This window comes from Suricata suricatta, chromosome 12 (assembly GCF_006229205.1).
Source record: "Suricata suricatta isolate VVHF042 chromosome 12, meerkat_22Aug2017_6uvM2_HiC, whole genome shotgun sequence".
In the NCBI taxonomy this organism is placed as follows: Eukaryota; Metazoa; Chordata; class Mammalia; order Carnivora; family Herpestidae; genus Suricata; species Suricata suricatta.
The window spans coordinates 72,292,729-72,304,108 of NC_043711.1; the positions used below are offsets into that span (position 1 = coordinate 72,292,729).

The 11,380-nt window shown below is 45.7% G+C and overlaps 1 protein-coding gene across 1 annotated transcript in view; it reads right to left on the reverse strand.

Annotated features, from left to right (window-relative positions):
* The window catches only part of LAMP5 (lysosomal associated membrane protein family member 5), a 17,482-nt gene extending 7,053 nt beyond the window's left edge, over positions 1 to 10,429 (reverse strand). The window contains exons 1-5 of the mRNA XM_029919112.1: positions 9,882 to 10,429; positions 9,167 to 9,339; positions 8,662 to 8,793; positions 8,424 to 8,529; positions 6,847 to 7,035 (exon numbers count right to left, since the gene is read on the reverse strand). Coding sequence (XP_029774972.1) covers positions 6,847 to 7,035; positions 8,424 to 8,529; positions 8,662 to 8,793; positions 9,167 to 9,339; positions 9,882 to 9,945 — 664 coding nt within the window. The 5' untranslated portion in view covers positions 9,946 to 10,429. The remainder of the gene's footprint in view (positions 1 to 6,846; positions 7,036 to 8,423; positions 8,530 to 8,661; positions 8,794 to 9,166; positions 9,340 to 9,881) is intronic.
* Between the last annotated feature and the right edge of the window lie 951 nt (positions 10,430 to 11,380).

Genomic DNA, 11,380 nt, shown 5'->3' on the forward strand with positions numbered 1-11,380 from the left:
AAAAAAAAACAGCATGTAATTTCTGTCCTTGATGGAATGTATTAAATAAGCAAACACACCAACAAGGAAAACAAGTATCCCCAAGGGTTTCAAATGAGAAACTGTAAGCTCATGCAAGAGGGTCACACACGTTCCGCATTCAGGCTCAAGCTGGTGTTTTCAAACTCTGCCTCTGACCCAGAGGGAAAATAATGTTTTACATTACAACTCAGAATACAGGTAGACACACATAATCAAAACCAAAGTTTCTCCAAACAATATTTATCCTGGACCTATACATCTAATAATTTACACTCCAGTCTATTCTCCTTAACTTAATACAGGGCTGGCCATGACCCACTAAGGCCGAGGTGCCATGTTTTTTTTGTACCAGTAATGATGACACTGTCACTCTTTCTCAGAATCATGCTTACAAATGTATAAAGATAAAACACACAGGATTGTTAAGGAAATAGATTACACTGAAATTAAGATATCAAAATATGTTTAAATAAGTTGGGAGAAAGCAATATGTGTACCCCTTTATTAGCACACACGCTGGCTGGGATTTCAAAGTAATGAGAAGCATCATTGTTACTTTGTGAGATCTACACAAGCAAACGTGAGGTGGAAATATCTATGATTTCTACTGGTCATAAAGTCACCACTAATTATTCATTAATTATTACCACTAACACTAATGTGGGTTGTTATCTTCATTTATGATTGAAGGGAATGTCAAAAATTAGAAATTGGTGAAAAGAAAGATGTAAGTTTTTCCCACTGAAATTCACACACTCCCAGAATTCTATCCACAACCTCTGTGGACCACAGGGTTAAGATCCTGTGAAATAAACTGATTATAACCCACAGATAATAAAAACAGGAGGGCTCTAGGTCTCTGTCTAGGAGAAGAGCATCTTTTGGCTCAGTCCACACTAAATTTAGCTTTGAATGCTCAGATACCCCTAATTCCCTGTTTACTTCCAAAGGGCTTGGGGTCCCTCATGTCTCTGCCCTGGCTGGGCTCAGGGTTCTCGAGTGCACAAAATAGAGCTTGAAGAGGGTGGCATATGGCTGCAAAAGACAACAACCAGTCTAGTCATTAGAAAAAACCAGATGAAGACATATCAGACAACAGAGGGTTAATCTGTTGCCAGCTGCCAGTTGCCAAGTAAAGTACCCTCCACCATAAATCCAGTGCCACTGAAATTCTGATTCATCTTCAGTTCTGGTTTTTAGTCCATGTTTTATTTTTGTGTTCACTTGTTTGTTTGATGACCACCATTTTTTGTATGTTTGACAGCTTGACGGGCATCTCAGTGGTGTATTTACTCCCTGAGGCTAACCAACAACAAGAACTCTTCATTGCACCCCAAATGGAAGCACCAAGATAGGCAGTGGGCAAAAAGTTAAGCCAACTGCTTTCTCAAGCTCTGTTAACCCCAGACTGTTCCCATTCAAGGAAGAGGCTGGTTAAACTTCCTCCACTCTCTGATAGGGCAGCTTGCCTCTTTTCTCTGGGCTGTCTCTGGACTTCTGAAACCTCAGCAAAATGTATTTTGTATATTGAGAAATAGTATGAGTGGGCTTTGGGGACCTTTGAGGGGAGACAAGCAGATACTCCCAGTAACAATTTAAATAAGATAATAAAAGCAATTGTTGATTGATATCACTGTGTACTAGGCACATGGCATATACAAGAAAGAGTTGTATACACTCTTACCATTCTATAAGTTCAACCAGGGCAGGAAAGTTCATATACACCAGAACCTATGTAGCAGACCCATCCAGAGTATGTCCTTGGTAGTCACCTTTCTGACATATTGCAATGGGTTTTGTGTAATAGGCAGTTTAGAAGTCCCAGAGAGTCAATGCTTCTCCTCCACCCCAGCAGCCATCAGTGGGGGATAAAACTTGGCGGGTAAATCCCATTGTTCCCACCGCTCAGGCTCTGACATGGGTTCTACACTCTTGGAGGTTCCAGCAGTGTCAGCCCCAGGTGCCTACAGTAGAAACCTGCTCACTACTGCACCTGTACTGGTTGCCTTGCCTTCCTATCTCACCTCCCCAATCCCCTCTCAGTGCTTTCTAGAACCACCTCTTAAATAAACTACTTGCACTTACATACTTGCATAGGATCTGCTCCTTGGGGAACCCAGTCTAAAATACTGTGTTCGAGGAAAGTACCAGGAACATTGAATTCTACAACTGGCTAGCTACATAGCCCTATGCTGGGGCTCCACATTGCAGCCCTTGACACTGTTCTCAGCAGTGTTCATAACACTATTTCTCCCCCTAGGTGCTTACCCAGGAGACCATGAGGAGCAACTACACATGCTGGGAGGTGCTAAGTAAATCATAGGTCTACACAATGCTGTGGATCAGCATCAGCTAAGCCTTCCTGCACATGGCAGCCAGCCACAGGGTGCCCTACTGAGGGCTGGTGTACAGAGAAAGGTGAGGCACAATCATTTCCACTACAACACAGATCTGATTAAAACAAATCAGGTGGCATCTTCCAATCATGCTGTTAGAAACACTAATAAAAAGCTCATGAAATCAGGGTCCTCAACAGCCTCTGTAAAGGTGCCTCCTATGCTCACATGTTTTTACTAGGAGCAGCTGAAGCTCCAAGTAAGTGCACAGGATCTGACATCCAAAGGGCAGGCTCTTGTCCCAGCCCTAGCGGCCACTAGGAGGACAGACTTCACCAGTGACTTCATTTCTCCGAGCCTCAGTTTCTCCACAGTCTTCTGGGATTTCAGTACCTTCTTTACAGGTTTATTTTTCCCCCTTGAGAATTAAAAAGCCTCTATGTGGTCACTGTTAAGTGCCTTTTAAATCTGAATCTTTAATAAAGGAAAACAGAGACTGGGTGCCTGGATGGCTCAGTTGGTTGAGTATCTGACTCTTGATTCTATCTCAGGTCATGATCCCACAGTTCGTGGGTTCAAGCCCTGTGTCAGGCTCTCGGCTGTCAATGCAGAACTTGCTTAAGATTCTGTCTCCCTCTCTCTGCCCCTACCCTGCTCATTCTCTCTCTCTCTCTCTCTCTCTCTCTCTCTCTCTCTCTCTATCAAAATAAATAAATTTTTAAAAAAATTTAAAGGGGAACAGAGATACTCTTTTCATTTGTTATGTTTCTTTTGTAATTATGCATAAAAGTTGCCTTTAATTCAAGCCATTAAAAATCTTGAGCTGATCTGTGGCTTATCAGTGATGCAATCCTCATCCATGACAGCCAGGAATCCCCTGGGGCCCACAAAGGGACACACTATAAGGATGTAATTGTGGAAGGACATGTTAACCAACCCCAACGGGGAAATATGAGGTGCTTTGAACTGCAGGGTAGTGGTTGCCATACAAGTGTATTGCTTATGGAAGTGAGCCAAAATAGTCTCTGTGTATGGGTCCCTAGGTGCTTTATTTCTTCACTGCAGGCTGAGACCATTAGCTCGAAAGCCCATCATGCCAAACTCAAATTTTTACACATCTAATTATTTAGAAACCAGCCCAAACAAGCACATTTTTAGCTATTTAGAGCCTGCCTGCTTTGCATACCAAACTTCACCCAACAGCTGTTACCCATTGATAAGATAGGTCTTAGCCTCTGCTGCCCCTCAGAGCTCTTGGACCCAGAGACTCCTTACCTTGCTGGATGAGCCATGTATCTCCCAGACACATAAGCTCCCACCCTGGGTTCCCCTCTCCCTGCCAGAAGGTCCTCTGCCCTCCTCCCTTCTGGATAGTGGTCCCCATAAGCCTCCTTCTGGATAGTCTCATGCTCTGATCCGCCCTGATGCAACCGTGTCCAAGCACCACCCAATAAAGCTTGTGTATTATTGCCTCTCAAAGTCATATCTTTTCCTTGATCAGCTCAAGATCCCTCCACCCACCCTAGAGTATTCCACAGACCAGCAGCATCACCAGGGAGCTTGCTAGAAGTGGAGCATCTTGGGCCCCGCCCCCAGACCTACTGAACCAGACTTTGCATGTTAACAAGATTACCACAGTCCTGCACAATGCAGCTGAAGATTCACATGCACACTGTAGTTGGAGACCTGCTGGGCTAAGAGACTTCTGTTGAAGATCAGCATAGTAGCCGAGCTCAATGCACTAAAGGGATTTAAGTGATAAAGACGTCAACCCCCATTTGAGCTGCTTAGTGCCCTGAGTATCCAGTAATCCATTTCACTGAACCTTTCTTGCTTTTCTTAGAGTCTACAGGCAGGTGTGAAACTTCAGACTGCCAGTATGGCCCCCTTACACAGAGAATAGTTTCTTCATTGGAAGCCCTTTGGCTATAGGTCTTGCACACAGGTGCCAAACGCACATATATACCCCTGCAGTGGGTGTGCAGTTATAAGACCAGATACTGCCCCCTCCCCCACTCCCCCACTCCCCCACTGGGCTGCAGGCCACTCATCCAGAGCCTCGTGAGCTTCTTTTCTGGGAAAGCAGGGGGGGGGGGGGCAAGTCCCAGGTCCCAAAAAGGCACTTCTAAAAGTAAGCTTTTGGATTCCACCAAATCAAATCAAATGATCCCTTACAAAACACAGTGGGAGGCAGGTGCTGAGAGGCACAAATGGGAGGAGCCAGGAACAAAGGAAATCCTGCCACACAAAGGCACAGGGATACAGTGAGTGATTCTGAATGAGGCTTGCCTCCTCCCGGGAGTAGGAGCTTTGAGCCCCAGGGCACCATATAGGAGGGAACATCCTAATTATTACCCAGAAAAGCCTGGGTGAGAGGAGTGCAGTTTGCTTGTCCTTAATAATACATCTGCATTTAGAAAGTTCTATATGCTTACAAACTCTCTAAGTCTACCCAGCAACTGTGCCCATCTAGGACCTGGAAGTGAATAAAACCTGGTTTTCAAACAAAAGACGCCTTGAAGTCCATGCTATGAACTCCACTGATTTTCAGGAAACTAGCTCTGTCCTGAGTCAGTGCTCATTTACTCTTATTTTGTATGCCATTCTAAACATCGATGAGATTTGGTTTCTCAGTTCATACGTGACCATAAGCAACAGTGTAGAAATAACTCAGAATGACTGAGGTGAGGTTGCAGAACGGACCTAGTAAAAGCAGCCATCACAGCACAGATAGCTCCAAGCGGTAAAGAAGAGCCTAAGAATAGCTGCATAAACTCAAAAGTATCTATGGTAGGAACCCTGGGGGCTGATTCTACACAGCCCAGTATATTCATAAGGAATTTCTGGTCATCAGTAATCATAAGTCCAACTACATTTAATTGTAGCTAATATTTTCAGTTTAAAAACAATGCTGCTATATTTTATAAACACTTATGTAATCAAACAGATTTTTTTAAAATCTTGATACTTGTGAGTTTAATTTCAATTTTGTGGAAGATCTATTAAAATGGAATTAGCCCATCCTTTCCTGAGTGTGTGGAAGTAAGTATTGCACTGAATTACTAAATTTGTCAAATCCTGATTCATCTGGCATTCAAGTATTTGGAAGTCCCTGTTAATTGTGTTCACAGCTTCAGAAAATCACTTCAGTCAAAGTTAACTGGGCATCTACAGTGTACCAAGCACTGTGTTAGGTGCTAAAAATACAAAGATGAAAAAGGAAGTCAACTGTCAAAGACAGTTTAATTTAAGAATGTTCAAATGGTCTTCAAATGATCATGGCGTTGGCAGGGAGGTGCATAGATTCTACACAGCATACACTGAGTTGGGAGGGGAATTTTAGGAAAGCTGGATTTCTTAGGAAATGATTTAATGATTTGTGTATGACACAGACGAGGATCCCTGATATCCTGTATATTCCAATAGTTTTATTCATCTGAGGATCCCTACCCCAAAGGAAGGCATCCATAAAGCAACCACAATCTCTCTCCATTTCTTAACCACAAGGAATAAACAGAATATCAAACTGTCCTTAACAGACTTCTCCAGACAAGAGAGAACAAATGAACTGAAAAATTCATTCACCCTATGGTTGCTTGGTATAAATTGTTGGGAGACTCAGATAAATTGCAGAAATGTGGACTCCCGTTGTGCCCAACTTCTGCTGGGATGCAGAGAACCATGAGAATTTGGATGTCCTGAATCTATCCTGGCTCTATCCTGCCCTGGCTATATCCTTTCAGGGAGGAGCACAGATTGAGAAGCAGCCTTTCTCCACACTCCAGAAGGAAAAGATCAGAGACCCATGCTTTCCTGGAGCCTCAAGGGTGAGTGCTGGAGGGAGACAGGTGTTCCTGAGTCTTTCTTTCTGTCACACACACACACACACACACACACACACACACACACACACACACACACCTATTGTATCCTAACCACACAAAAACTTAGTCTCACAGTGGTAGAAACTACAGCTAAAAGAAAGTACCTGAAATAACATGGAGAAATGAAGGCCCATGGAAGCAGAGGCCCTTCTGTAATCCATGGCTCTTTATGTAAGTGCCTGAAATTTTTAGCTGCTTTTTCACTGGGAAATTTGCATCAAAATTATATATATATTTATATATATGCATGTGTGTATATATATATATTTCCAAATGGTCTTTGTTACCTCCCTCCCTATCAAGGTTCCTCTCTTGGCAAACAAAGAGGAAGAAAGGAAAGAAATCAAGAAGGGAGGGAGCAAGGAAGGGAAAGTGGGAGAGGAAAGAATGAAGAAGGAGGAAGGGAGAAGAAAGAACCATTGAGGAAGGTTGATCTGTTCATAACCTAAAATATTACAGTGAGCGGAAGTGTCATATCAGCCTGAAGCAAATGCAAGTGGTAACAGCCTGGGACCCTGGCAGGTCCCTGTCCCATCTATCCTGAAGTCAGCTTTCTCTTCCCTCCATCCCATCTCCTCCTCCCACTCGGATCCCCACCAACCTACCTTCACTGAAGACAAAATCAGAGATGATGTCAAAAGGCTGGATGTGGACCGCGGACAGAATCATGGTGACTGTCTTCTGTGGATCGCTGGAGGCTAGTGAAATGGTCTGCTGAGCTTGACACTCGTAGGACTTCCCAGCTGGGGTGACCAAGGCAGAGAGGTGATGTGAGTTGGCCGTGTGCTTCCCGGCTGCAGGGAAGGCCCAAAGTAATGGTTAGGCCCCTATTTCTATGAGAATCCTAACCTCCTAACCTCCTGTGCCAGGTAGGTGGGCTTCTCCTGCCTCTCAGCTCCAGACACCCCTCCAATCCTCTGTGCTGCCTCGCTGGGGCTGCAGCTGGAGCTCTGCTGATGGCATCAAGGTGGTGACAAAGGACAGGTACTCCCCTTCTTTCAGGAGCAGCAGCTCCTTAAACATTGATTTGAAATCTGTTTTCTGGAAAAGGAGAGTGATACCGAAAAACTCAATCCTGTTTACTATATGAAACCTGACAATGGAGATTTCAAAGAAACAGAGCAGTGACTTGATTTTCCACATTTCACACCGGCCCACACAGAATTAAAGATCTTCAACAAAGCAGGGCTGACTGCTGGTGCCCGGGCCAGACGCCCTCGCACACATATACACTCTGCACATCTGCCCCCTTTTTCTCCTTTTCAGGTACATGTTTGTGTTTTGCCCCCCCTTCCCTTTTTTGGAGGGGAATGTATCTAATTTAACTGAGAGAAGTGTTTGAGTATGGATTTTGATGAAGAGAAGAAAATGTTCTTTTTACTGCAGTGATAAAAAGGGATGGAAAGGGAGACATGAGATGTACATTCTTTCATGTGCTCAGTACAAATCTTTTCCCAACACCGGTGCCCAGGTGATGAAAGGCCTCATTAGGAGATGAGATAGTTTACGTTAATTAATTAATTTAAATGTGGTCTTTGATAGCTTTTGCACATGTGAACCTTCTTATTTGGGGAAGGGCTGTTGCTCTTGCCAGAATAGTTTTGGAGGATCTGGGTGAGTTGGAGAGATGGGCAGGAAAAGCTGATAAATGAGGACATGATTCAGAATCTGCTCTGGGGTGACTGCAGTCAATGACTGAAGATGGTGTGTGAGCCCTCGGGCCACAAGCAAAAAGATACTGCAGACTAAAGGAGAAAAGGAGTCACACTGCCACTTTCAACTTTCTGCACATAAGAAAACCCAGGGTGCAGGGAGTGAAAATACAGCTCTGCCCTTCTCTGTGCCCCTTTAAAGAACAAATCATAAGAAATCGTCCTGAAGCAGCCAGGGGGAAGACAGGCCCTCAAAAGAAGTCTCATCCAGGATCAGTCTACGGTGACCACAGATCCTTAGGCCCGGGATTCCTTGCTCATCGACAAGGCCTAAGGTCCAGAGGACCCACAGATGCTCCCGCTTCCTCTGCCCTGTAGAGCAAGCCCAGGCCGGACATGGCCTCTGAGTGCAAAGCCAGGGTCTGTTTCCATAAATTTCCTGAGGAATTTGGCTTCCACGCCTGAACTCTCTGCAGTGCCCAGGCTTTCCCAGGCTCCTCCCAACCCCCAGCTTTGGGGCCACGACTCACCACTGACTGCTTCTTTAAAATGGGTCTTCTCTGAGGAGTCATAGACAAACTGGACCTTGCTCAGCCTCCACGTCGCCTCGGGTCCTTTGGACGCATTGTGACTTTCCTGCCAAGCGGGGGAGGCACGAGTCACTCGTCCCCCCCCCCCCGCTTTTGGGTGAGGAAACCTTGGGGCGGCCCCCGCCCACACCCACCCGGAGGTAGGCAGATCCTCCTCTGCGCGTCCCCTCGGGGTTACCTTTACAAACAGCATTTTGAGCGCGTAAGCGCGATCCACCCAGAACACCTGCAGCTCCGACTCGTTGTGGCCACAGCGGCCCTTCACTTCAGCTCCTCGGGTCAGTGAGATGTCGGCCTGTTCCGTGATCAGCTGGGAACACAGACGCCCCGCACCCCCTCAGCGCTCCCGGCCTCTGCGGGGGCTGTAAAGGGCAGCGCGTCCAAACTCGGGGTTGCACGCCTGAGCGCTCCTTTGCGCGCGCGCTCCAGGTCCGGGAACATGCGGTTAGATGCTCTACGTGCAGACCCGGCCGTTAGGGAAGCAGAGAAAGAGGGGTTACTTTCAAAGCAGGCAGGGCGAGCAGAAGGCGTTACAAGCCAGAACCCCCATGCAGCATTCGGGAGCAGCCTGCAGGGGCACAGAGGGGGGAGGCGGGTGACCCAGGTCTTCACGGGGCCTTGAGGGAGAATGCCCTTCGCCCCTGGAGCCCTAGGAGCAAGCCGGGAGAGAAAAGGTTCCTTACATCGACATAATTGCTGGCCCACACATCATAAGGGACAATAAATTTGGCTGCGAACTCGGCCATGAGACACGTCGTCCCATTTTCCCGCACCACAAATATATCTTTCTCAGGGTTAGTGGAAAGGCCTGAGAGATTTTCCACTTCTTGTTCTGCCATGATTCGAGCCATTGTATCTGCGGAAAAACAAGCCAAAAAAAAAAAAAAAATCCTATCGGTTCCAGGCAAAGTGAGCCCACGCGTCGCGGGCACGGGGGTGGAGAGATCATGGTCTGCAGGCTTTGGGGTGATAAAGTTCCTTGCTGGCTGCTGTGCACTCTGCGAACCAATTCCCTAACGTAGCGCTGACAATTTCAACTCCGTTGCTGTTAATTTATAATAAAAATAAAATTTAAAAATGTAAGCCCTTACTATTTTGTAAGTCGACTGGTCTTTTTCTTCCTCTTAGGCTTTTAAAACCAAATCTTTCCTGCCAGTGCTCAGACCCCACGAAGCAGGCTAGTTTAGCATTCTGCCTGGGATGTGCCGCACAGGTGTGTGGCCCTCTGGGGAATTCCCTTCCTCTGGCGGGAAGGCCCTCCACCTCGCCCGCAAAGAAGAAAGAAAATAGCAAAACGTAAGGGCCACATTTTGACCTTAAGCTACTGGTTTTACTCCGCTGGTTCTATTCTCTGTAAATAGTGCACCCTGCCCTCTCAGTCCCCCAAACGCTACTCACGGAACAGCATCAAGAGAACTCGAAGTCTATAGACGCTGGAAAAGGCTCTTCCTCGGAGATCCATGCTCGCAGTGCAGCGAATGAGGCCAGATGTGCTGCTGCAGAGGCCGCCCGAGAGGGAATCCCTCAAAGTCGCTGCTGGAGTGAGCCTGGGTGAGCGAGGGGCGGGGGCACCGAGAGGCGGGGGGGAAGCGCGTGGTCTCTGCGCGCCGCCGAAGACTTTGGGGGCTGGGGCTGCACCGACCCGTGCAGGCTCAACGCGAATCGGCTCACTGCGGAGGAACCGACCGCGAGGTGAGGGAGCTGTCCACGGCTGCGAGTACTGAAAGGGATCCGTTGTGTTGCAGGAGTGAGTGTTGTGGCTTGGCTTGTGCAGATAGCCAATGAGATTTGGGGGGCTAAAATTCTCCCTGAGTCTGTTTCCTGTTCTGCAATTGCATCCGCAAAGATGACTCTGTTCTGAGAAACTTAACAGCACTCTCAGACTTATTCAATATCCCCACCAGGTACAGTTATTAGGTGGTGTAGATATCACATCCCTGGAGTCCTGGCTGCTGAAAATGCATCTGGTTCCTGAAAGAAAACGGTAGAGCACAAATTGTTGCTGCTTTGGAGGAGGAGGAGTAGGCAGAAATAGAGAAGGAAAAAATGCTATGGCAACAGTTTCCTGCATTTGGTGACATCCCCTTCTCTGCTCTCATTGAGCTAATGGGTTTAAAGTTAAATTGACACCTCCCTAAATGAGGCCGTCAGTCAGTGCAGTATTCTGGCTTATTTTCTGTGGGTTCTGCTCTCTGATTGCATGAGGCTCTAAACTCTGGGGTCATCTACCCTCACTCATTATATTGTTACTTTCCTGCTAAGAGGAATGTCAGTGAACCCAAAGTTTGTGAGGGTTGTCTAGGGCCTTTTAGGACAGTAATGTCACCTACTTATGTAAACATATACATTACACAGATATTGCTCTATAGCATTCGGGGGGGGATACTACTGGGCTAATTCCTATATTATGGCATATTAAGGGAGAAATTGCAAAGTTATTTTCACATGCACTGTCAAATTTTATCCTCCTTACCACCTTAGAAGGTAGACAAGGTAAGATTTGCCTTATAGTGGTTGTACATTCCCAAAACTAAGGCTCAGAAAAATTAAATAACCTTCCCTAGTGTCACATGGTCAGTGAGAATTAAAATAGAAAAATCACATGCTTTAACTTCATAGGGATCATTTTCATTTTTCCTTATATAATACTTTGACTCCAAAATATACTATATTTTCATTTCCATGAAATCTTTATTCAATAACTAAATAACAAACTGAAACTCTAAGTCTCTAATTAGGTCCATAGCAATTCAAATTATGAAGTAATAGTTAAATAAATACTATATTTTATATCTTCATTTTTATCTATTATTTTTCATTCAAGAACTTTGCATAAATGTCTATATTCAGAAGAACTGAGGCCAAATTGTGATTGATAAAAGTCAATTATTATTATG